We start from the raw sequence: 27,318 nt of genomic DNA, 5'->3' as shown, positions 1-27,318 counted from the left end.
GCCCACATGACCCCAGGCATAGAGATCCTGGGTCCCCTAAAAGTGGGTGCGGCCTGGTGCATGCTGGCTGGTTGGGAAGCTTCTTCCCACTCCCTTGGCCACTGTGCCTTGACCCAGGAGGCTGGGGAGAGTGTCTCTGAGCGCGGTTCCCTCCTCCCCTGCACTGCCGGTTCCTACCCCGGGACTGGGCGGAGCGGGTTGTTTCCGGCAGTCCAGGCTCGCTGGGTCAGCACCTAGCCTGACGTCCTCTCCCCACAGTGCTCATCAGCTAGGTGCTCGGGGTGACTTCTGAAGCATCATCACGGCAGGAAGCAGTGCTTGGGGGCTGGGGCATACAACCTGTGTAGGGCCGTTCTGGCTCTCTCTATTTAAGTGAAAATGTACAATTGATCATTTCCAGGCCCACTATAAAAACATGGAGCCCCCCGACGTATGCAGCAGTGCTAGGTGCTTTCATAGTCCCATCGCATTTCTGGGCTGGCGTGTTGGGGTGCCGGGAGTCGTCGTCACTGCCCTTTATGATTGGAGGGTCTCATTTCCCTGCTACCCCAGGGTCTGCTGCTGTGGTTCACGCACGTGCGCCCCGGTTCCAGCACATTCTGTAGCGTTCGTGGCCGGGACTGGAAAGCCCGAGGAAGCGGGGCCGGCTCAGGCCACGTTGCGTCGGGTCGCCATGAGAAGCGCCCGTTCTTCTGTAGCACCTTTGTCTTGAATTCCGGACACAAAGCCATCTTCCCATCATGACTTGCCTTCCCTTAACAAGTGTCTATTGAGTAACTGCCTGAGTTCAGAAGTTGAGAAGGAGCCCATCAATGCAGGGAGCCCGTAGGAGCAAGGCGTCACCGTCAAAAAAGAAAAGAAGAACGTCGGGCAGGTTGGTTCCAGGACGGACTTCTTATGCAACTCGTTGCTGGCATGAGCGTCTTATGAAATCACTTTGCTCATTTTGGGTTACCCACTCCACCTTGACGTCCTGGCAGATGGGGAGGTGGAGTTGCCATCTGTCTTTATTTTTCTAACCCCTCCACAGGACGTTGCAAAGTGGGCACCGCAGGGACACCCCACACTGCCAGCCCCGTTCTTCCTCCCAAATGCTTGCTGCTTCTCTGCCCAGATCCCGGTGGGGGAGGCTGGCACCAGTCCCTGGCTGATGGCTGCCTGCCCCTTGGCTCTTTGGAAAAGGAAAAGGAGGCCTGGCTGGAAGGGCCTCTGGGGAAGCAGTTCTGCTGAAAAAGGGCAGTTTCGGGGATCTGGGCTCGTGGAGTCAATGCTGCTTTCTGCAGGTGTCCCTCACTCAGTCTAACCTGTCTGCTCTGTCCCCTCCGGGGAACCCGGTCCAGAGGCTGGAGGGGCACTGGCTGATCTGAGCATAGGTTGGCTCTGTTTGGTGATGGGGCTGGAAGCTGATGCTCAATGCTGCTCCCTCCACCAGCAGCTTGAAGTCACGGACTGTGGCCTCGTTGCCGTTGGATCGCAGAGCCTGGCACACCCCAGACCCTGAGTACATACGTTTAGACGTGAATACGTAAAAGAAAGCAAGTAAGGCAAGTGTGGACTGTAGGGGAGAGCATGGACTTTCACCAGGGAACCTGGTTGGGCTCTCAGCTTGGCTGCTCAATGCTCCATGGCAGGATAAGCAAGTTCCTTAACCTGGCAGAACCTCAGTTTCCTCATCTGTAAAATGGGGACAATTGTTCGTGCCTCTCCGGGCTGCCGTGGGGTGGGATGATATAGCAAGTGGCGTGGCTCTGGGCTCACGACAGTTTTGGGGGCTGTTTGCTATTTAGTGGAGGGTCCCAGGTGGTCCGTCAAGGGGCTGGGACATGGGTCCCCAGTACTCTTGGCAGACTTGGGGTTCTGGGGAGAGCAGTAAACCAGCTTCAAGGGTGCCAAGGCAGAGCCTGGCACATAAGCATTCTGGATCCCAGCGTGGTAGCCCCTGCCCTGAGCTCACTCCACTGATTGGGTCTACCCTACCTTCACTGGAAGAACTCTAGATCCTCATGGAGGTGACCTTGCGGGCAGACATGCTCTCAGGACATTGCACTGGGAACTGCAGGAAAGCAAAGGCTGGTCAGCGAGCAGGAAGCCCTGCTTCTGGCATTACCTTGGGTGGGCTCCAGCTCTGTCCTTAATCAATCAACTGAGCAAGTGGTGTAACCTCCTGAGCTTTGCTTGTCTGTTTCGAAAAGGGAGTGTGGGTGGTTCCTGGGGAGTGTGGGTGTTCCAGCTCTGACGTCACCTTCTTTTCTTTTTGGCTGTGATCACAGAACAGATGGCACGCACATACGCAGCATCTTCTTGGGGGTACACACAGATTTTGAGAAATCTTCCACAATGTTGTTGGGGAATGAAGGCGTTCAACATTTTGAAATCACTGCTGATATTAGTGGGTTAGCACAACTGCCTTGTTCTATGGACCACGGGGGTAAATGAGACTGGCCGTGAAGTGTGTGCAGTTTCTTCGCGAAGGCTCTAAATCTAGGGTGTCTCTACCCCGTGAGTCGGCGTGTGAGGACGTGAGTGAGGAGGCTGTGCTAATGGGGTAGCTGTGAGTCTGCCTTATTTTGCCGAAGAAGTCATGATTGTCAGTCCTGGATTCTTGGCCGGAAGAAGCGTATTTCTTGCGACACAAATCAGAACTGATCATGACACACCCAGTTGTGAAGCGGAGCAGAGAAGTCAGGGAACAGACGTTTGGAGAAAGGGTCTTTCCGCTTTCCAGGCTGGTTCTGCGGACTCCACCTGGGTCCCGGACTTGCGAAGGTGGAGACGTCGAATCCAACAGCAAACTGCTGCCGTGGAGTGGGGGGAAGGGGGAGCCCAGATGGGAAGAATGTTCAAACCCTCTTTCTGAATAACTCACCCGTTGCAGACGTCATTTCCGATCATGGCGTATATGACTATGGCTGGATGGTCCGACCGCGGGTTCCTAGACAGACTGAGAAGCCACGGACGGCTGAGTGTCAGACACTGGGAAACCTAGTTCTTTGTATGCCCACCCTCTGGGCCACTTTTTGCTGTTTTTCTTTCATTCTAGTGTCACCCCTTGCTAGTTCCCCCTTTGTTCTCTATCATCTTTAATCTACTCCTAGGGAGAGACCACATATATGTATGACATTGAAGAGCGGAGTGGTCAGCCGCAGAGGGACATGCTACCATCTTCTTAGCATCTCTCACAGCCTTTGCCCTCAATAGACACAGAGGAGTTACCTGGGTTACTCGTGTCCATAAGACAGCCTGTGGGCCTGCAGTCCGTTTTAAAAAATCAAGGGTTTCCCAAGGTTTCCATTCTGGGCTTCTGAATTTTAAGCCCAAAATGAGCACAAAATTGTTTTCTCATTCTTCAACAGGAATATGAAATCCTTTCGGCCTTTTTGGCCATATCTCTGTTTCACCCACTTTGTATATATTTTTATGATCCTTCTTTAAGGACATAAGCAAATCAACACTTCCCACGCTCACCGGCCCAAGCAGGGATAACCTCCCAGTGTTTGCAGAGTGACTAACTGATGCCCAGGGCAACTGATTTACGGGGCAACAACAGAGTTTTCCTTCATTTTTCAAAATGACAAACTCAGTCTGAAAACAACGTCTTATAGCCCTCTTCCACTTACCTTTCTATAATTCTCTCCAGGTTTTGGGAAGATGCACCTGAATAATTAAAATTAAGAAAATAACCAAAGTTAGTGAGTTCGGTTCAAGCCTATCAGGATGAGTCCGACGTGCTGAAAGGGAAGGAACATTACTGTACACTCAGAGGCCCATCCACACGGTCAGGCTGCCGGGAATAACTTCACCCTCTTAACGCGTTTTATGTCATCATATTGACATGACCCCACATTCTTTGGATTTACAGGTCTCAAGACATTTTCTAACATGAATGAGTAAACTTGCTAGTAGGTGTAAGCAAAGGTAGCTATCTATCACCAGAGAGAGAAACTACCCAAGATTGAGGAATGAGAGTGAGGATCCTTTGTGAACTACCCATCTGCCCAGAGAGCCCCAGCGAAGGCCTGCTGGTGGTATTCCTGCTCGCTGCCGAGGCTCCTCCTGCTGGCTGGTCGGTGCACGGTTCGGGTTGTAGAGATGGTATGTTTCAGCTCCTGTGATGACATACATGTATGACCACATCCCTGTTACCACCTGTAACGTCTCTCTCATATGAAAGTGATAGTTACTGAGTGCTCACGCTATTGTAGACACTCTGTTAAACACTTTATTGTATTAGTTCATCTAGGCCTTGGCACAGCTGTGAGAGGTAGGCATATTAGTAGACCCATTTTATAGATGAGAAAAATGAGGCTCACTTAAATGACTTGCCCAAAGCCACACGGCTGCTAATTTGGAAAACTGCAGTTCAAACCCTGTCCTTCCTGCCTGCAATGCTGAGCTCTGGCTCCCTGAGCCACATCGCTTCTCTAGGCCGGGAGTCTAGAGAGAATGAACCCAAATAAGGTCGTTATTTTTGTTGTTTGTCCCTTGGAGCCTGGTCTGCAGTAATAAGTGAAGAATCCTCAGGGGGGTGGTACAACTCAAAGGACAATGAAGATTGTTCTGTAACTTCCAGGCTTGAAAGGTCGGGGGTGCCGGTGCATTTTATGACCGAGCCCGTGTGTGTTCTCACAGATCCACATGGGACAAAGGGCAGTGCACACCATGGAGGGCATGCTGGCCCACGTTCCCTTGTGTGACCATGGGCGGCGTAGATGGTCTCTTGGCTGATTCAGGAATGTTGGTACATTAAACAAACAATACTTTATTTCCTTCTTTTATTGGAGTAAAATTCCTAACACATAATCTTTACCATTAAAATTTTTTTTTTCCCTTTATTGATTTTAGAGAGAGAGGAAGGGAGAGGGTGAGAGAAACATCGATGAGCGAGAACATCGATTGGCCGCCTCTTGCATGCCCCTGTCTGGGGATTGGGCCCACAACCCAGGCATGTGTCCTGACCAGGAATCAAACCAGTGACCTAATGGTGCATTGGTTGATGCTCAACCACTGAGCCACACTGGCTGGACTAAACTTTACCACTTTAATCATTTTTAAGTGTCCAGTTCAGTGGCATTAAGTACATCAGATTGGTGGCAACCATCACCACCATGGGTCTCCAGAGCTTTCCCACCATCTCAAACTATAGCCCTGTGCCCATTAGAGACTAACTTCCCATTCACCCCTTTTCTGGCCTCTGCCAACACCATCTACTTTCTGGCTCTGTGAGTTTAATGACTCCAGGTACCTCACAGAGGTGGAATCAAACAACAGTTGTCCTTTTGTGGCTGGCTTATTGCAGTTAGCATAATGTTTTCCAGTTCATCTGTCTGAAGTGCGTGTCCTTCTTCTTAAAGGCTGAATAATATTCCACTGAATGGACATACCACATTTCGTTTGTCCATTCATCCGCTGATGGGCATTTGGGTTAATCCCCTCTTTTGGCTGTTGTGAATAATTCTGCCATGACCCCCCTTTCAATTCTTTTAGGTATCCCTATGAAACTGCTGGACCACATGGTGATGCTATGTGGAATCTTTCAGAGGAACCGACACACCGCCTTTATTTTCTTTGTGTGTGCGGCGGGGTATTATTGAACACGCACACAAATGTACGAGTTAAGAGCAGTCAGTTCCTGTCTGCATGCATGCATTCATTCACCCTCCCCAGCCACTTGCGGAGCCCCCACCAGGCTACCACAGAGCAGGGGATTAACAGAGTTGGACACGGCCTCATCCCTGAGCGGCAGTTTCTCTGGGGTGGACACGTAACTGAGTACGGGCGCAGGGTTTCATGCAAAGCCATCCCCAGTGCTCAAAGGGAGGAAAACCAGTGTGATCTGAGCCTATCATCTCAGCTCAGAGAAGATGCCTCATTGAGTCCTAAGTGTAGAAACTCAAAGTATTTCTGGTGTTAGATTGCTCCCTGTTGTTCTCAGAAGTGAAGGGGTAGAGGGTGGTCCCCGCATGCTGGCAGAATGCCCACAACGGAGCATCGTCTTGTCGGCTGGGCTCTTCATTCAGTTCCAGCCCCATGCGCTCAACTTCCCATTTTTAGAAAGATAATAAATCAAGAGGTGTTTAATTCTCACTCTTTGATTTGTGTGTTAACGAGACATGAAAACTAATGAACACTCAAGGTATGAGAGGGAAAAAATTAAAGGGCCAGGTCATGCCAATACTTTTCCTCATTATCCAGAGCACAGGTGGGAAGTTGAGGTGCAGACCACCCACAGAGCCTGAGGGAAATGAAAATGAGAACCTGTCATGGCATGCCTCATGGTCAGCCTCCCCCCATGTCCACACCGCCCACATCCCTTTGCTGCTCAGAATGAGGACGGCAGGCCAACGGCACTTGTCCCAGCAGACTTAAAAGTAGCAGTCACAAACATCTAGCCCAGCCGGTGTGGCTCAGTGGATTGAGCATTATCCCATTGACCGAGGTCCCGGTTCGATTCCCGGTCAGGGCACATGCCTGGGTTGTGGGCTCGATCCCCAGTAGGGGCCGTGCAGGAGGCAACTGATCAATGTTTCTCTCTCATATTGATATTTTTCTCTCTTTTCCCCTTCCCCTCTCTCTAAAAATCAGTGGAAACATATCCTCGGGTGAGGATTAAAAAAAAAAGATACAGTCCGTGTTCTTTTGAAACTTCTAGTTATTAAACAAGTAACGAGCATAACGTGTGAAGCTCAGAGGACTCTGGGAGCACTAAAAGGAAGAATGTTTCCCTTCTTGAACTGGGGTAATTCCCCAAAAAATAGCTGATGCTTTTTACACACAACTCTGAAACGCACCTCTAGTTCAATGCCATCTTTGTCCTAAGTATCTGAACAGGACAAGGGTGGATCCAGGTTCCGAGTTGTGGCGCTAACGTCATTCGGCGGGTCCTCTTTAAGGAGAAGGACATACAACACAGACGTGAGGCCAGACAGCGAAGAGAGCCAGCGTGGAAGAGGCGAGGGCTTACCCAATGGAGGGTAAATACCTGGGCATTGTGGTCTCAGAAAACCCCGAGTCCTGTGCGTCTGTCTTGGTGGGCAAATACCTGCCCAGGTGCAGGTGGCACGTTCTCGCCAGCCTTCTGTGAGGTGGTGATCCCAACATCAGCTCCACTTTCAAAGCCTTTGCAGCATCATTTTGATCTGTCTCATGTCTGTGCGATTTATTGCGTGGCCGGGCTGGGGCCTGGGCCGCGGTCTCTGCCTGAGCTCAGTCCTCAGTCTCTGGTGTGCTTTGAGGATCCGGTCCACGCACGTGCAGCTCTGGGGGGAGCCCAGGCATTCATGCACAACTTTGTGAGGCCGCTTCTCCACCCCCCATCATCTCCCTGGTACTCTCCGGTTTCCTGCGCTCCCCTCTTCGGTCTGAAAGCCCCAACTTCCGTTCCCTCGCTCTGCTGTGCACTTCCCACAGGCCCACACCTGGGGGGACGGGGCGAGGGGAGGACGGGGCAAGGAACCAGCAGGAGGCTGTGCTTGCTCCGCCCCTTGGGGCCACAGCTCCCCCAGTTGGAGAGGCAGTCCCCCAGCACCTCAGAATCTGAGGCACCTGCAAGTCCTCACTGCTGCCACTGTCATTGCAGGAGACCCCTTCCCCTTTCTCAGGTCTAGAGTGATTTCTTCCGACGTGATGTCTCTGTGCCCCGTCCACCTCTGGGTTGGGGGCGCCCTGAGTCCAGGTGGGAGACAGCAGAGGACCACCCACGCTGACCTCACCACTGGCTCGGCGGTGCCCTGAATTCTGTTTTCTTCTCCAACGCACCTGCTACTATTTACTTCCCAGGGCTCCCCAAGAGCTGCTCTACCCGTTCTGCCCAGCTTCACAGCTGGGGGACAGGCAGGGTCAAGCGTGCTGAGGCCCCTGGGCCCGGAACCAGAAGCCCGAATGCACTGTACAGAGTATGGAAAGTCCATGGAAATGGGGTGTCATGCACTGACCTAAATAAACCCCATCATGGAACTTAACTCTAATTAGATGTAAAGTAATGCAGATTTCGCTCATCCTTTCAACATTTAGGAAGCATTTCAAAGAGCATGATTTGTAGAATCCAGTTAAAAGATTCACCCTGAGAAATTTAAATTCCTTCCTTTCTCTAAAAATGTTTGCTTGCCATAAGCAGAAACATTCAGACTAATATGTTGACCTTGAGCTCAAAATAGTGGGCAGTTAATAATTGTTTGTTGTGACACTTTCTGATGATGTTTCTACTATGGCAAATGCTCTCAAATGCATGAGTGTGGTTCTGAATTCTTGTGACAAACCAGATAAATGATTCTCCCAAACACATATTATTAAAAGAATCTAGTAGCTTCCCAATGTCACTCTAATCTACCTCCTACTCCAAAAAGTTGATGTAGTTTCCCAAGCATCCTTCAGCCACACTGACCTCTTCCCCAAAGATTATTTTGTCCTTGGACCGTCTATGCACTGAGTCACCGTCTCCCTCCGCCGTCTGGATTCCCACTTGTTTCTGCAAGGCTCTCGGCTCAAAGGTAGCTTCTTTGTGGCATTTTCCTCTCCTTCTCCAGGCAGAGGTAAGCGGCTCTCACTTCCAGAGGCCCCAGCCTACCTCTGCCTGGGGTCGTGTTACAAGCACTATATTTGTTTCCTCCTTCGTCTCTCCCGTTTAGTTATGATCCCTGTGAAGGCAGGACCTTATCTTGCTCCTCTTTCTCTTTCTAGCACCTACTGCGATTTTGGAGGGGAAAAGGTGGGGGGGGGGGGTGTAGAGGCAAAATCAAGTGGAAAACGAGAGGAAGGAGAGTAAAAGAGGAGACCAGGGCACGTCCCAGGATGCTCTGGGGCTGGTAACACCTGGCGGGTTCACTTAGCGAAGAACACCCAGCAGTAGGGAGTGTTCCCCGTGATGTCTTTCCCTCCAGCCCCAAACCACGGGGTTTCCCCGTGCAACCTTACAACAGCCTCCTGAAGTTGAGGTGTCCCTGTCACCCGCGGTGCCAAGCGGGCCCCATCTGGGTTTGGTGATGAATTCCATGATATCATGTGACATAGTTCAAGGAATTGGCTTTACTGGGGAAAGGGCACACTAGCAAGACTGGGTTTGTCCCCTGAACCCCCTCATCCCACTGAGTTTGGGGGCCGTCTCTCCCCCATCAGGATGGAGTGAAGACGGCCCATGGGAGCTGGCTTGTTGTCTAGGCAACCCACAGTGAGATCCGGGGTCACCTTGGGCGACCGTGTCCGTCGAACCAGGATCCCTGGTTTATAGACGCAGAGACAGGCCAGAAAAATGGAATAATTTGTCCAAGTCACACTCCAGTCCCCGGGCCGACGCTCAAAACCGGTGTGCTATTTGTACTTCAAGGAAAAGAGATTTTATGAATCGACGACGAAGGGAAGACCTCTAGTTCCTGGGCCTCGCTTGGCTGTTCTGTGAGGCGTTCGTTTTGCTCCTTCCCCCTTAAGCACAAGGCCGCCTCCCACTGGCCGCTTTGGTGGCCCAGAGGCTGTGAGCCCCCCGCTACCTGTGAAGACTGAGCAGGAGTCTTGCAGAGCCCGACCCCACCCGAGAGCTGGCGCCTCCATCGAAGGCGACTTCGCCATTTCACCCTTTGAAATACTTTATACCCAGCAGCAGTTCATGGTTCGGAGATCTGCAGACACCTTGAGACCTCATACCTGCACGTCAAGGCCAAAACAAGAGCTTTTTCTTCCATTCTGACTACACAATTTTCAAGGAACGCTTAGTATTCCATTCAACTCTTTCTCCTCTTTTTTTTTTTTTTTTTTTTTGCTGGTAATGAAAAATAAGTGTAGCCATAAATATGCAGGATAGAGAGAGCTGGCTTTCCCTATATCTAATAAAAACCTCGGGGAGTAATTGAAATCTCTTGGCACGGGTAGTTGGGTTACATGCTGCATTATATTAAAAGAAAATCCATAGTGAGGAAGAGCTCCAAAACCAGGCAGAGGGGCTAGAGAAGAAAACCCCAACATTAAATAATGAGCAACGCTGAGAAACTAAAAAAAAAAAAAAAATGTCCTTGAAGAATTATGTCCTTACAGAAATAGTCAAGCAGCACCTCAGAAAAGTTTTACTAGACTGTCTCCATCCTCTGTACTCCCAGGGATTACAAATTCAAAGAGAGAAAGGAAGTCGCATCTTCTGATTTCCCGGCATCTGTTCATTAGACAGAAGTCTGACGGGAGCCACAGGCTGGGCCGCGTTTGGAGATGCGTGTGTTTTCACGACTGGGCTCTCCACCCCGCTCCCCGCTTCGTCTCCACAGTCTGAATCGCAGAGGAAAGATGTGAAGACAGCATATCACAAAAGAGGAAGGTCTGCTACCGACTGTACCGAGCACTCTCTGGAGTGTCTTCCTTGGTCTTTTGGATTTGACAGAAGATCGCTGTATTCATTGTGGGTAGAAAATGATGCTGAGTTGACATGTCTGGGTCTGGTGAAGAGAGCGATGCTGTTGTCATGGACACACAGAGCCTGCCTTTCTGGCAGAATCCTGATGCTCATTTAGTGCCCTAACCTGATTCCCTCAGCTCTGGGCTTGGACCGGCCCTTTACTCTTCTTAGACTCAGCTCCTTTCTAGAGATTTTTTGGTTGTTGTTATTTCTATATAAAGGTAAAATCTCTGGGAAACAGAAAAATTAAAATAAAGCACTTATCCATAATTTATGAAGCACAATGCTTTTGGTGTGTTTTCTACCTAGCTTATGTATAGCTATTTGCTCTTTTATTTTTTAAAATGTAGTGGAAATTCAATACACTATCCAGTCTTACATCCTGAATTTTTCTTTTGGCAGTGTTTTTTCTTTCTAAACAAAAATATGTGACCTTCTAACCATCATTTTGTAGGGCTGCATAATATTCCACACAGGCGTTTTTTGTTCTTTGTCTTTTGCAGTCTCTATTGACTGGGAGCTCTCCACAGCATTGGGACTCTTTAAATATCTCACTAAAGAAAAAGAGAAAATGCAACAAGGGGCTGATAGTCACTCTGTGTCTATGTTGATTCACACCAGGTTTGATGATCCCTTTTCAAAAGACTGGCTGTTGGTTGTGTTCATATGCGGACAGGTGAAGCTGATCTCTGTCTGCAGACTGACTCTCTCCAATCACAGACTGTCACTGGTGCCTGCGTGCAGTGACACCAGCTCTTGCAGCTTGCTACCTCTGCATTCTGGGAAATGTTCTGGGTCCCCCGTGTCTCTGTTTTCTCAATGGTAACTGTGCAGGTCATTATAATTCCTCAATTCTGAGAAAGATATTTTAACACACTTCATATTGGGTCAAGTGCTGCAATCAATGTGTGCATTGTAATTTTTCCTCCCTTGACACTCTCCAGAGCTATTACAATCAGTGGTGTCCTTAAACTGAAGAAATAGAATAATACTTGCCTTCCCGTTTGTGGACAGGATTGGCTGAAATATTATACATAGAGTGTTCTTAGCACTTGGCAAGAGAACAATAAATATCAGCTATTATCTTATTAGTAGAAATACTGTGTGGTTCTTCAAATAGAATACTTACTCTGTATAGAATATATACAATTATTTGAGGTCATATATTCAGCTAAAGTTGTACTGCTCGGAAAATTCCGTAACACTGTTGGTAATTAGAGATGGCACAGGGATGGCAGATAGATCCCATTTCATGCACCAGGTCTAATCTGTTGACGATGTTTGTCAGACTTGCTGTGTTGTGACAACTGCTGAGGCGGAATCTGGGTGGAGCCACCTAGAGAGCCAAGGTTGATGCGTAATATCTTTCCCAGGCACTAAGTGTTTGCCATCCCTGCATTATGGTGTCACAAGACATTACTTGGCAATTCACTAGGTACCAGCCAGGCCACAGTTTATCCATATCCTGTGGTCGTGGACTGAGTCTGGGTCCAAAGGGGGAGGTGAGAACCACACAGGTGAGAAGCAAGCCCAGAAGGCACAGATGTCCTGGGAAACATGGGGAGCTGATGGCAAATCCCCACACCGCTCTGAAGACACCTTCCTTTCCTTAATGGCTTTGGGGATGTCATCTGCAAACACCAAGCTATCCCCATCCAGTTCTAATGTGGGAGACTTTGCACCAGAAGCGAAGGCAGAGTCTTTGCAATGACCTTGATTTTGCTTAGTTCTTATTCTGCTAATGCTCACTCAAGCCTTACCTCCTGAGCCCTGAATGCCCTGCACCCTGGCCTTCCTAGGACTTTGCTATTGGAGACTGACCTGCCCCTTTACGTGTCCGGACTTCACCTTCTTCTCTTTCATTGCGGGGAAGAGGCTCTATGCCCAGGGCCTCTCGGTCAGAAAGGGAGATGGTTCACTTTATCCTGGGTCCTTGTTATCTAATTCTCACAGGCTTCTGTAGTGCTTATGAAATAAGGTCAGTCATTCAAGGCAGATAGGTGACGGCGTAAGGGGAGGGCTACATACCGTTCTTGGCAAGGTTCTGGTAGTCCCTGTGGTTGCAGCGGTTTCTGTTCCGTAAATGAAGGTAAATGGAGTTTTCTTTCAGTCTGAAACAAACGTATATGTGTATACTTAATGTTGGGGCATTCACATGATGAAGTTCAAACACACATGTTTTTATTATGATTTTTTAAAAATGTGGTGAAAATGGACTCAGAAAATCGGATCTCTGCAGGCGTGCCTTCTCTAAACTGTCACTGAGTACAAAGAAACAGTTCTGTGAAACGATTGCATGGATGTGGTAAGATCAGATTTTGTCTTCTTATGAAGACCTCCAGAGTCATCCTTTGTAATGCTTTTACCAAAAGCTTCTGTGAGTCTCTGGAACAATCGGTCGTTTTTACCTTCTCTGTATTTGGAACATGCTCCCTTCTCTTGGGGGCTATGAAGCTGTGGCACATACTTTTGTCCTTCAGATCCTGGTCTCCCCTTTGTCAATTTTAACAGAAGTTTTAGTAGGACATATGCCTGCCCAGGTGAGGATTGTTTCCCCAGCTTCCCTTGCAGCTAGGTGTGGCCTCCCCACTAAGTTCTGGGCAACGAGATGGAAGTGCAATTATTCAGCAGCAGTTTCTGGGAATGTTTCTTAGGGCACAACTGGCAGGTTTCTTTGCCTTTTCTTTGTCCTGTTTTTCTATTCTGCTACCCAGGATAGGAAGGCTGCTATCATAGACTGTGGGGATATGTTCTACACTGGGAAGGCAGGGGTGAGCTGGAAAGACCCTGGATCCCTGAGGACCAGTGAACTTGGGCTCCTATACCAGACCTAGTTTGCACATCTCTGAACTCTTACATTTGAGAGAAATAAACTCATGTATAATCTTATTTAAACCACCCATATATTGAGTCTTTCTGTTACTTGTAGCTGAATCTAATAGGAATGGACAGAGTTAAGAGACAAATTTGTGACCAGTATCAGTCTGTAATTACACCTATTTTAAGTAATTTTCTTGGCTCCTATTTGTTCCGTCTTTGACATGCTATCTTCTTTAGCCAAGCTTTAATTTAATTTAATTTAAATGCAATTTAATGTCATGTTCTCTATAATTTTATAGGCTTCCTAAAGTCCTTTTGGAAACAAGACCACATATAAACTAATGAATAATGACAAAACTCAGAAGCATTTGATCATTCCTCAAATGTATTTTCTTTCATTATAATAACGTCATATATCATAATCTTACATAAATCACCATTTATTTTCAGTGTTGTGTCTCACTTATATTATAGTGCTGGCTGGCTGTCTCAGGGCTTCAGAAACGTAAACATGTACCAGGTTTGGACACCGGAAAGTTCATTCTTTTTTGAAGTCTGAGAAAACGTATGCTAACATTTCCTAATAGAAGACTAAGATGTCTGAGCAATATTTTAAGTGTGGGATTTTGCTTTGTGGTAGAGTTTTGAGGTGAATGATTTATTTTATTTTGTAGAAATCTAAGCTAGTCAGCCCATAGTTAAAATAAAATCAAATCCATTTTTACTTGAGTGATGTCTATTGAGCCTTACTTTGTGCTAGGCACAGTTCTAGGTACCTGGGTCATGCTGGTAAGTGAAAAACAACAACAACAGACTTCTGCCCCTGTGTTGTTGACATCCTAGCAGAAAAAAAAAACCCAAAACCCACTAAATATCATAAATAAAAAAATTATAGAGGATGCTAAAAGGTGGGAGGATGCTATGAAAAAAAAAGGGTGCCCTCCATATATGCACCAACCAGGGACCAAACTCACAGCCCAGGTATGTGCCCTGACTGGGAATCAAACCAGCAACCTTTCGGTGTGTAGGACGATACTCAATAAACTGAGCCGCTCTAGCTGCGCTAGCCTGGCTTTTTAAGGTACCTGTCAACTTTGGTCTTCTAGACCCAGATACCCCATGTAAGAAGTCAGACTATCCTACTGAGACATCATGAAAAAGGCCATACAATGGAATCAATTAAGATGTCCTTTAATGGGTGAATGGGTAAACAAACTATGGTACACCCATATAATAGACTATAATTCAGCAATAAAATAAAATAAAATAAACTATCAAGCCATGAAAAGACATGGAGGAACCTTAAATGCATGTTGCTAAGTGAAAGAAACCAACCTGTAAAGGCTACATACTCCATGATTCCAACTGTATGACATTCTGGAAAAGGCAAAACCATGAAAACAGTAAAATATCAGTGGTTTCCAGGGGCTTGGGGAGACAGCGGAGGAGGAATTAAAAGGTGAATACAGCCCTGGCTGGTTTGGCTCACTGGTTAGAGCATTGGCCCGTGGACCCGAGAGTCCCGGGTTCGGTTCCTGCTAAGGGCATGTACCTCGGTTGCAGTTTGTCCCCGGCCCCGATTGGAGTTGTGTGGGTGGCAACCACTCGATGTGTCCCTCTCACGTTGATGTTTCTCTCTCTCTCTTCCTCTCTGTCTCCCTCCTGCTCTATCTGAAGATAAATGCAAAAATGTTCTCAGGTGAGGATAAAATTTTTAAAAAAAGGTGAATACAGGGTTTTTTAGGGCAGTGAAACTAATCTATATGAAACTGAAACGGTGGATACATGTCATCATGCATTTGTGAAAGACCACAGAATGTTCAACACAAAGAGAAAACCCTGATGTAAACTGTGGACATTAGTTAAGAATACTGTGTCAGTGTTGGCTTTTCATCGATACACATGCACCATTCCAAAGCAAGATGTTAATCATAGAGGAGACTGAGGAGGAGGTAAGGGAGGGGAAGTGAACTCTGTACTTTCTGCTCAATTTTTTTGTAAACCTAAACCTGCTCAAAAATCAAAGCCTATTTAAAAAATAGTCCCTACCCGGAAAGGGGGAGGGGCCCAGCTAAGCCCAGCCTTCCAGTTGCCCCTCCCCAGGTGCCAGTTATGGGAGGGAAGCCACCTTGCACCCCACAGTTTGGCCAGCAGGTGAACACCCTTGAGTAGCCATGCCAGTATCACCTGGAGAGGAGGGACTGACCAGCCAAGCTCTGGCGGAACCCCTGACCCTCAGATCAGGAGATATAAAAATAAGTGTTGTTATAAGCCACTCAAAGTGAAAGTACTTTGTTATATAATAATACCCAGAAGAGAGGGTTACAGAATTCTAGGTACAAATCACTTTTTCTCAGAAGTTCGAAAGCATCGAGTCATTGGCTCCTGGCCTCCCCCGTGTTCTGCCCCTTGAGCCTTTGAGAACCTGGAGCAGCACCTGCTACCGCGTGTTCTGACAAGGCATGAAGACGGGCGTGGTGTGGCTGTCGCCATGCACAGTGTCAGACATTTGGTGGCGCTTTTTAACCTGGAAATGCACGTCACTCAGTTCTGAGAGATGTTCTCCCATCACTTCATGGCTGTTTTCTTCCTTTCTGTTTTTCTTAGAAGTCCCACTGTTCGGAGAGTGACTCGTCTAGACGGGTCTCTAATGCTCCCGTGTCTCCGTCCTGTCTCCCACTTCTTCGTCTTTTGCTCTATTTTCTGGGATAGAATCTCAGCTTTATCTTTCACCTTTTCTGTGGAAATCATCCCATGTCACTAGTATAATTTCCAAGTGATCTTTTTTTGTTCTTCGAATATTTATTTAATTTTAATATTATGTTCTTGTTACATCAGTGAAATATCTTCTCTTATCTTTTTGAAGATATTAAGTTTAGTTACTTTTATAAGTAGGATATTAACGAGAGGTTTGTGTGTTTTTTGTTATTTCCCCTCAGTAAACAAAACTATAGTTTTCTTGGAGCTGTTTTTTCTCTCTTTGTTTTCTTTTCCTTTTTTTTGGTACGTGCCCCTAGCAGGAACCGAACTCGGGACTCTCTGGTCCGCAGGCCGACACTCCAATCGCTGAGCCAAACCGGTGAGGGCTCTTTGTTTTCATATTGTCTTTTGCATTCAAGGTGTCCCTCAGATCTCTAGCATCTTGGCTTGTTTGTGGGCTTGTAGTTAGAAGTGGAAACTTGTTGAAAACTCAAAGGCTGATTGGAAAGTGAGTCCCTGGGTGTGACTTGCTACGCTGGTCCACACCGGCGGCTGGCTGGGCTGTCCTTGGGGAGCCCCTGCCGTCCGGGTCTTGGGAGCTTTTATCCTGGGATGGGCAGATTCACCAGGGAAAGACCTTCCTGTCTCCAGCCGGGTCCCCAGCTCTCTGGGCTGGGGGTGGGTGGTCCTCAGCATTCAGCATGCATGTGTTTTCGAGGGGTGCTCTCTCCCCACTTCTGTCTGCTGTCTACCCGTCCAGAAGCCCTTCATTTCGGCCTCTCCAGAGAAGAAACCTCTGGGCGTATACCAGAGCGAGTGAGGGGGGCTGCCCCCCGCGGAGAGTGGGGAAGACACCCGAGGATCGAATTGCTCCTTGAGCCACCTTCCGACGAGCACCTCTGTGTTCGGCCTCACCTCCGGCTGTGGGGCTGCCGCAGGTCGCCAGTTCCCAAGTCCTCTGGGGGTCCCGCCGCTTTACCCGGGTGCTTCCCCGCGCTCCCTCCTGCCGGCTGCGACAAGGCCAGGGCTGGACAGACGGAGTCGGTCATCGCTGGTCCTGCTGCTTTCTGGCCCTCAGCATCCGCGGCTGTCGGCTCTTCCTGCTCCCCTTGTCCTTGTGGGCACACTCACGGACGGTCATTTTAGAGCGGTTCTCACGGGGGAGGCAGGAAAGGCCCTTCGTCTGCCGCCTCAGCCAGAGACCTGAACGATCCTCAGGCCCTGCATTGCCCACGTCCCCTGCCTTCGCCGTTCTGTTCCGTTTGGGGAAAGCAGATGGGAAATGGACATCAGATCGGGGTTCGATCCTGAAACGATGCCACGGTCAATAAAGAGGCGTCATTTTCCTTCGGGAAAGTGTTACCAATATTTAGCCATACGTGGGTTTCCAATCATTCTCAAAACAAAATGGAAGTACCGAAATACTGTTTTGCTCATGACCTGCTCATGGAGAGTAAATAGGTTGGATATTAACATTATGGATATAGTTAGTTGCATCTTCCATTACAAGAATATAGAAACCTTTACTAGAGGAGAATAGTTTCATGAACATTTCTGACCAGAAAGAGCATCTAAAATGTTGGGATTAAGATTTGGTAAGGCACTAGAAAGTACTTCACGTTGTCAAAGATACTCTTTTCTTTCATCCCTGCCTCAGATTCGTAACCTCTGCTACAAATCCTAGGAGCTGACTTTGCCAGGGGTGCCCGGAAACCCAGAGAGGGGAGAAGGGTCGTGCGCTCTTCAGAGAAGCCTCCACATGGAGGAGATTGCTTACCAGAAGGTTACCCACATACGGGGTCCGCGGAACAGGGGTTACTAGGATGAGCTGAGGACACTGTGCAGAGCAAGGTTAACTGTGGTGGCCATTCTGGTTTGAATCAAAGTAGGTTAGTCTCAGACAGAATGCCTACTGGTCGCTTTTGCCGACATGGGCTCTGGTAGCACAAAAAACCACTTTCTCTGAGACTTCTAATCCCCCTCCCCCTCCATTTCACTCAGATGAAACACAGTGAAAAAAGAAAGAGCCTCAGGAATAACGCAGACAAATCCAGGGGTTGGTTTAGAACCGAGAAAATATTCTCCTGTGTTGACTCGAAGCAGAGCCTGCCTGGAGAGAGGCAGCCCAGCAGCCCCCCGGAAGGCTTAGCCTGTCGAGGTCTGGGCACAAAGCAGTGTGATGTTGTTCAGTCAGCAGCGATGTGTCAGGTGCTGGTGGATTTTCTGAGGCTGCGGCTGGCTCTCCCCGGAGGCACAGCTAGTTTGGGTTTACATTCTGAGCTCCTAGGAGGTTGGATCTCAGGGACTCGGGCACAAAGCCAGCTGGGGCTCTGCAGGCTAGCACAGGGCCCGTGAGAGACAGTGGAGGTACTGCCTGTGAAGGGTTAGGGCAGGGAGACCAGGCGGGCTTTATCCAGGGACCTCTACTGTGAAGTTTTAAGAAAAAGGCAGAGAGTCTTCTTTCTGGTGTGGGTGGAGGTCAGACCAGCATGGGGCCAGGGAGATGGATGAAAGAACTTTAAAAATTCCTTCCAGGCCCTGGTCAGTTTGGCTTAGCGGTTGGAGTGTTGGCCTGCAGACCAGAGAGTCCCGGGTTCGGTTGCCGCTAGGGGCACGTACCAAAAAAATAAATAAAATAAAAATAAAAATAAATAAATAAAATAATAATTCCTTCCAGTCTATCGATACTAGCCACATCCCAGAACCCCGTGTGACCTCTAGCTCACCGTATCACACAACAACCAAGATTTCAGCCTCAGAGAGAGAGAAACACGCAGAATGGGATTTGTTGTGTATTCCGAGGGATTGGCAGTGGGCTAATTATGGGGGGTGGGGGGGTGTGCAGGGTGGAGGGGTTGCAGAGGACCGGCTAGGAGTTCAGACATGAAAAGATTATCTACACAGAGCGATAGATTTTGAATTGGGAGCAGCAAAATAGTACAAGGAAATAGACTTCCTAGGCATTGTGTTCAATAATTCATGAGCTGCTTGCTGTATTCAGATGGGCTTCTTACCTGTTAACCTCCCACTAAGACCCCTTCCTCTTCTGCCCTCGGAGCTCGGAGAGATGATAACTCTCTGCATCCTGGCTTTTCTCTGCCTCAGATCTGATCTAGGCCTCTGCATCAGGGAGAATGTTAAACTGTGATAAAACAGAGACGCAAGGATGCTTCTAAATCTGAAAAGCTCCTTTGTGACAGGAGATTGTGTTAATAATCCAAACAGCATTTCTCACTGAAACAGTAGTTTCTTGAAATGTATCTTTATCATAACACACACACACATTCTACGTTGTTCTGTGGTCAAATAAGTTCAGGAAATAGTTCATATTATACCTTGGAGATATGCAAAGGGTGTTGAATTATAAAGGCTCTGATAAGCCATACACAGAATAAACTTGTTTTTCTTTATTTTAACAAGCACTTTGGAAACTTATTTGATCTAAGGATCTTTTTTAAAATGTATTTTACACCCTCTAGCATCTTGTGGGGCTAGTTTCTCACAGAACAGTTTTTGAAGGGTATGGCTGATCATCTATCTCTGTGATCTGTACTTGAGCGTTAAGAGTGGAGATGGTCTAAAATCCCAGGTTCAGTTGGTTACAAGAGTTCTACCAGGGAAATGTGGAGATTTTTAATGTACTTTGATCAATCTCAATTGCAAAATTATATTACTCTGGACAAAAATCAAGGCTTGATTTATCTATTATTGACCAAATTCACTGGTTAACCGATTTCTCCTTTGTTTTATTCTTTCTACCTGGCTACTGAATGGATCCTTTTGCTTTACATGCACTTTCTCCAGTTTGTTAAAATTTGACCATTTTATTGAGTTTTGCTAATTTCTTGTAGAACTGTTATTACAGGGACACATTGGAAGTGGAATCCAAGGCTTAAGTTGCACAGATGGATTTTATATGCAGCACGTCATGCAGTGGTGGTTCAATCCACGCTGTGTACACCTTCTTCCCTTGTCCCTAGCGTTTTCCCGAAACACTAATTCCTGCAAATCTGATTGGGTGTAGACACGCTGAGAAAAGGCAAGGAGCGGGTTAGGGGTGTGGCGCACTCCACAGTGCAGAGCGACATCATTATGAACTTGTCATTCCTTTCCCGAGTACCCGAGTACCCGGGATGGAGCCACCCGCCATGCCAGGGGCCAGGGCTGCAGAGACGCTCCGAGTCTGCTGGGGGCAGGTGGAGTGGGGAGACAAGGAGCAAACACTATGACAAGAGAGGTGACACGGCATCGAAGGAACCGGACAGGAGCACAGGGGAGAACAGTGCAGACGGGTTAGTATGAAGAGGCCGGCGGGAGAACCGACCCCCAGTGGTGAGCAATGAAGACAGAGATGCAGACAAATGCCTGACGCTCAGACTCACTGAACCAGGAGGTTACCTATTAGAACAATAAAATGCCGTGAGATTGGAAAAGACTGAGAAGGGGGGCAGTATCCAGTATTGGTAGGGGCGTGGGGAAACAATGTTCTCATGCACTGTGAGAAGATAAAGTGGTACAGCCCTTTTGGAGGGGCTATGACGAATTAAAAACAGATACATTGTGACCCGGCAATGCTTTTGTAAAGAAGTCCTCACCCGCCTTCACATAGAGCACGGTGGGGTGTTCATTGCAGCATTACGGGAAATAACGAAGACTTGGAATTAAAAGGACTGTCCACCGACAGGAGAATAAGACAGTCGTACTGTGAAATACCACACGGAGCTGCCCAGGAATGGCAAGTGCTCCGGGAAGAACCGTTCGGGCAGAGCACCGAGGTATCGTGTGCTCATGCACAGTAGGAGGCCATTTATGGCAAAATCCCAACAAAGCATTTATTTTTTTTATGTGCAAATATATGCGTGTGATCCCGTAGGAAGGCCTTGGAGAAAATCACACGCAGTGATCACAAAGCTCTCTTTTCCTGAGAAAAGGGGTAAGATCGGGGGAGAGTTTCGGTGTTTGACTTACGCCCTGCAGGTATCTTTAAAATGAAAATATGTTCATGATTTGAGTACATACATTTTAAAAAATGAAAATTTAAAACTAAGTACAGTCAATGGGCAGGTCATCATGGGTGGAGAGATTCGTTAGTATGTGGTGGCAAGTCCTTGGCTCAGAGCCTCGTGTCCCTAGGGGTCCTTCCTGCCCCAGGGCAGCGACGCCAGCCTGCGTTCCATCTCTTCCTGCTCTCTCGGGCCCAAGAGACCAGTTTCCTCCCTTCATCCACCGAGCTCGCTCTCTTGGATCTTCCTATTCCTAAGCATGCTGTAGGGTTTCTCATCTCTAGATGTCTCCCTGATGTTTTATTCCCTACCAGCTATCACTCCATTTCTCTGCTCCCTTTAATAGTAAAACTTCTCTTTTTTTAAAGAATAGTTTATTGATTTTTAGAGAGAGAGGAAGAGAGAGAAACATCAATGAACTGTGTCCTGCATGCCTCCTCCTGGGGATGTGCCCTGACCTGGAATTGAACCAGCGACCTTTAGGTGCATGGGACCACATCCAATCAACTGAGCCACACCAGCCAGGGCTAATGGTAAAACTCCTTAGAAGAGTTGTTTATGCTCAGCTGCATTTACTTTGTCACCTCCTGAGTCTGTTCTCTCCCACCAGGCTTACTTCTCCACCCCACTGAGATGCCTGGTCAAAGTGGCCCATGATGACCATCAGCACCAAACTCAGTCGGCATGGTGCGTTCTCATTGTCCTCTGCCTCAAGCAGCCTTTGGCTCCTAGTCCTGTCTCCTTGGGAAACACTTTCTTTCCTTGGCCTGCAGGACACTAGATCCTTCCCATTTTCTTTCTACGGCGAGGGCTGTTCTTTCTGGGTCTTCTCTTCCCCAACCTCTGACCGTTGGTGTCCTCAGTCTCTGTTCTCAACCCATTTCTTCTTCACACTCACTCCCTGGAACAGAAGTTCTCATTTTTTCACTCTTGGGCCTGCTTTATACTCTTAAAATTGTTGAGATACCCAGAGAGCTTTTGTTTGTAAGAGTTATAGCTGTCAATATTTATATGTTAGGAATGAAAACTTAGAAATCTGAAATAACATTTAATTTTAATTCATTTAAAAAATCATACCCATTACATGTTAACATAAATAACATTTTTTTCCCTGTAAAAAATGTATTTTCCAACCCCCAACCCCAGTTAGTGAGAAGATTAAGATCGTTTTACCATTTTTCAAATCTCATCGTCTAGCTTAACAGAAACCTACTGGTCTCTCATATGTGCCTCTGTGTTCAGTCTGTTGTGATGCGCTGTGTTGGTGGGAGCCCATGAAGAAAGCCTGGTCTTAAACAGACGTGTTGGTGGAAAAGGGAGCAGCATTTTAATATCCTTTTTTATATAACTTTGGATAACCTTTTTTGATTCTACACCAAAACTTGACAAATGGTAGTTTCTTAAAGACTGGTTAGCTGTATTGTGGAATCTGAAATGATATCAGTGAACTTTTTGCACCTTGTTACGTGAAAACGCATTGGTCTACCTTGGACTCTGGATGGGTCTTTTACTCATGCATGATTTTATATATCACACACTGATCATGTAGAAAAATATTGGTTCACTGATTATGCCAAGGATATGCCAAATGTTGATACATTTTATGACACAATATTAAAAAATCACATTTGTTGCCTGCACCACATGTCTCATTAGGAGAGTATTTGAGTATTAGGAAGCTGCCAAGGTCGTAGTAGAAGACACAAGTTTTCCAAAATTCACATTTTTCTTTGAAAGCTCAATGTTATGATGAGCAGTCAATGCTATTATTTGTTTTCCTTGAAGTGACAAGTTCATTTTATTCATTTTGGATAAAATATCTGCAATGTATCCAAGACTGAGGAACCAGAGTGTACTTCCCAGTCTTTTTCAAGAAAAATTGTGTTCCATGAAAAACAGCCTAATTCTGCTCTCAATTCAATCATGCAAGTGCTTTACCTGGAGACAACCATCATGTTTTGTTACACAGCAAAAGTGACTCATGCATCTTCTCGTTTCATCAGATGCAATGGTTCAAACACCATGTGCTTCCTTTAATGGAATGCATGCTTTTTTTCCTGTTTCATAGGCAACATTTTAGAAGGGAGACCCTCCCCCCCTCGTGTTAAACCAGGAGTGTGTGCAGGTGAAGACACGTGACCCCTAACACAGTTTCATGCTGCCACATTGATTCGTGCTCAGATGTCAGCAGTTTTACCCACCACTGCTTTGGCACCATTGGTACAATGGCTACCCAGTGCACAAGGCAAATGCTGTCTTAGTATTGTTGTGAAAATAGTTTTTACCTTGTGGACCTCCTTAGAGACCCCTAAGGGGTCCATGAACCACACCTGGAAAATCGCTCATGTAGATGATATCCCCCCAATCAGCCTCAGCCAACTTCAAAAGGCCAACTCTCTGGCTAATTATTTGTTTTCCGAAGTATAATTAGATGACAGCTAATCATCGGCAATTATATCACATTTAATTTTTGAAAAATGGATTTAATAAGGTTATTAAGCCCATTCGTGTTTAGTACGCACATGTCTTTTTTTTTAAACAGAATTAGGTTAGCAAATCTTAGCGGCAAATCCCTTCTCTCCAATTTTCTGTGTTTAATGCCCCAAGTGGCGTGGTTTCCAGTTATTCACTGCTTTTCAAAATCATTCTCTCGTAGAACATCTGTTGGGTCAGAGACCATGGATAACCTTTAACTGTCAGATTCTAGGACACCTCTCACTGAAGCTGTGTGTTTAAATGTCCTCGAACAGCATTCATGTGCCACTTGTAACGATGGCTTTGTCTATTTCCTTCTAAGCATGTGCTATGTTTCGGGCCCCAAATAGCAAAGTTAATCCAGAGGTGGAGGGAGCAGCATGTGCTCTAGACAATTCCATCAAGCTGCACCCACTATGTGGGCTCACTAACCTCACTCTAATCTCTCCAGCTGGACGTGGTAACTTTGGTAATTGCTTTCGGTTGTTTGGCTTTCATAACTTCTTAAGGGTAACACCAGCTCCTTCCTTCCTTCCTTCCTTCCTTCCTTCCTTCCTTCCTTCCTTCCTTCCTTCCTTCCTTCCTTCCTTCCTTCCTCTCTCCCTCCCTCCCTCCCTCCCTCCCTCTCTTCCTTCCTCCCTCCCTCCCTCCCTCCCTCCCTCCCTCCCTCCCTTCCTTCCTTCCTTCCTTCCTTCCTTCCTTCCTTCCTTCCTTCCTCCTTTCTTTCTTAATCTCTGAATGTTGTCCTGTTTCTCCTCCCAGTCCCTCTGCTCCCCAGCTTTAAAGACCCTCTTTTTTAAAAATCCTCACCCGAGGACTTTTTTATTTGCATTTATCTTCAGATAGAGCGGGAGGGAGAGAGGGAGGACGAGAGAGAGAGAAACATAGATTTGAGAGAGACACATCGAGTGGTCACCACCCTCGCGACCCCAACCAGGACCGGGGAACAACTGCAACCAAAGTACGTGCCCTTAGTGGAAACTGAACCCAGGACTCTCCGGTCCGTGAACCGACGCTCTAACCGCTGAGCCAAACCGGCCAGGGCTAAAGAACCTCTTTATCACGTATCCCTGGCCTGCAGAGCTCCACGGACTGGACAGACTCCTGGCCCCACCTTCGGAAGGAGGCACGTGGACAGCCACAGGTGCTCGTGTTAGATGTTGTTGGGTCCAGGCTGTTATTCCTGTTAAGGATTTGGAGTCAGCCGCCTCCCTCTCCGGGGTTTGATTGGAGGAAACAGTATTTGAAGGACAGCAGCGCAGTGCCACTGTGATTACTAGCTGGTTCAGCACCCAGTGTCACACACTGCAGGCTTGCCAGGCGTGAGTGCCACCTTCATAGCGCAGTGACCTTGGCCCTTAAAGAAACATAGTTCCTAGAATGTCCTAGAATGTCCTAGCTCTGACTGATAACATTAGCCATGTCTTGTCTCAAGGTACAGCCAGTTAAGGAGTGGAGAAAAGCATATTTGTTGGGGAAAAGCAAGACATCTCTTTCTCCAGTGCTTCTAAATCAAGCAGCGTCATTAAGTAGGGTGCAGACTGGAAGGTTAGGTTGTCCTAGAACCTTGAACACTGGAGAACTTCAGAGATTGTCGGGTGCGACTCGACTTCTTCATGAAAATGAGGTCCAGGGATGCTAAATGTCCCGCCCAAGGCCACACAAACCAGAACTCCCGTACCTGTAAACACAGCTTGCCCCTAACCCACCACACTGGGTATTGTAGATGCCGCTACAAGTAACACAGTGAGAGCCCTCCCTTCCTGAGGTCGGGGTACTGTTTCTCATCCTTCTGCTGGGCCTTGGCTTCTTTAACTTAAATAGGATGTTCCTGTTACATTAATTACATTTGAAGGTGATCTGAACATGAAGCATACTTTTTAATCTTAAAAAAATATTTTTTCCTTCTCATTTATAATTTCCTTCCTAATGCCAGGTTTCCAGCCCCCAAGCTAATAGCCCTGCATAGGTTGTTTTTTTTCTTTTTTTCTTGGATCAACTCAATTATTTTCTGAATCACACTGGGGAAAAACAACACAAAACACAGGGTTTTAGGGGTTATTGCTTTTTGAATTTTCTGAAACCAGAGACTCACGAGAACAGACTTTGTTAATGTGTTGAAGGAAGTAAAGATTCGCAAAACTGTGCTATAAAAGTCTCCACCTTCCAGTCTAGAGCATCAATGCCAGGGTGGTTCCAGGATCTTGAGACTTGCCTATTCATTTTATAAATATTAATTAATATTAATATTAATTTCTGAGGGTAAATCATCGCGTAAACATTTTTGTCCCTTGAATGAGAAAAATTTAGCAATGGGTTTGAGTATTTTCCATCAGAGGTCAACTCTAGGGTCCCCGCAATGACACAATCCCTCCTTGCTTGCACTGATAAAATGCAGTTTGCATGACACCCCACTGGGTGGTGGCCTGTGCTGGTGGTGGGTTTGTTGTATGTCACTCATGTTCTAGAAGCAGTTCCTAACAATTCCCATCTCAACATCCTGGAGCAGCCCCATCTCCTGCTCTATTTTTCACAGACATACTGAGATATTTGAGGGTTTGTAAACATACGCACCCGCTCGTGGAGTTCAGAAATCCAGTAGCACCAGAGAGTTGGGGCCAGTTGAGCTCATCTGTCAGTGCTGATGGTAAATCGATGAAAGATTTCTGAAGGAAAAATAAAGTGGCGATGATCAAAATGGTCATTTGTTTTCTACAGGTAGTAAGATTATTCATTGCCTAGGCATTGCTCTCTGTCTGTCTGTCTCACACTCTGTCTCTTTCTTAAAGTCTCTCTTTAAGAGACTTTGGCATTTAAATCATATACCTCTTAACTGGAACCATCAGAAAATTCACAAAAATCAGCATGCCCCATGAGCTGGCTCCCCTCCAGCACCTGAGAAAGATGCAGAGTGTGTGGTAGCTCATACCCACCCCTCACTTGAAAGGGATGTTTCAGCAGACAGGTCAACTCCCCACTCTATTCAATTTGCTGAGGTTTCCTCCATATTTGAGTTTAGACATTAAGGACATTGACTGCCCAAAAAGTAATAATATCCAAGCTCCCAGTAAAAATACTTTCTTGAATTCAAAGCTATTCTCTTGGTCAATAAGAGGGGCTTGCCCTCCTTGGTAGTGTCAGATGCCTTTGAGATTCTAATTACGGCTTTTCCCCCCACAAGATGCACGTGTACCAACGTGATCCATGAGTTCAAAAACTCCTGACGCAGAGAGTGCGCAGAATTAGGATCGGCTGAACCTCCTTGCTATGGGTTGTGCAAATTCAGGGAAGAGAATGTTCCCAGCCGTGTCCCTTGATTGTTCCTTTTCTAAATGTCCTCTGGGATGAACTCTCTCCTGCTCTAATTTCTAGAAAAAGCTTTATCTAGACTGATGTTTTCTGAACAGGGTTGCAAATGTTGCACATAGATGCCCATTAAACTTGAGTTTTGTGAAACTCAAGATGTGGTGTAGCCACATAATGGAATACTATGCAGCCTTAAAAAAAGAAGGGAATTCTGACACATGCTACAACCTGGATGAAATTTATTTAAGGACATTGTGCTAAATCCAGTGTCACAAAAAGATAAATACTGTATGATTCCACTTATATGAGGTTTTTAGTGTTGTCAGACTCGCAGAAACAGAAAGCAGAAAGATGAGTACTGGTATGGGGGGAGTGGGGGGAGATGGGGAGCTGCTGTTTAATCAGTATAGCATTTGCTCTGTAAGATGAAGAACTTCCAGAGATTGGTTGCATCTCAGTGCAAATAGAAATAACACTACTGAAGTATACACTTAAAATTGGCTACAATGGTTTAATGTTATATGTCCGTTATTACAGTGACAAAGTGAATGAGCAAAAATTTAAATTTCAGATACACAAAGGATAATTTTTAGTATATGTATGTCTCATGAAATGTTTGAGACATACTGATACTTAAAACAT

The 27,318-nt window shown here is 46.8% G+C and overlaps 1 protein-coding gene across 1 annotated transcript in view; it reads right to left on the bottom strand.

Moving 5' to 3' along the window:
• AOAH (acyloxyacyl hydrolase) overlaps positions 1-27,318 on the bottom strand; it is a 124,271-nt gene that overhangs the window by 22,428 nt on the left and 74,525 nt on the right. The window contains exons 12-15 of the mRNA XM_036247343.1: positions 25,945-26,036; positions 12,401-12,483; positions 3,618-3,654; positions 2,867-2,941 (exon numbers count right to left, since the gene is read on the bottom strand). Of these exons, the coding sequence (XP_036103236.1) occupies positions 2,867-2,941; positions 3,618-3,654; positions 12,401-12,483; positions 25,945-26,036 (287 nt within the window). The remainder of the gene's footprint in view (positions 1-2,866; positions 2,942-3,617; positions 3,655-12,400; positions 12,484-25,944; positions 26,037-27,318) is intronic.

This window comes from Molossus molossus, unplaced genomic scaffold (genome assembly GCF_014108415.1).
Source record: "Molossus molossus isolate mMolMol1 unplaced genomic scaffold, mMolMol1.p scaffold_m16_p_7, whole genome shotgun sequence".
Taxonomy (NCBI): domain Eukaryota; kingdom Metazoa; phylum Chordata; class Mammalia; order Chiroptera; family Molossidae; genus Molossus; species Molossus molossus.
This window is presented reverse-complemented; position numbering and strand designations above follow the sequence as displayed.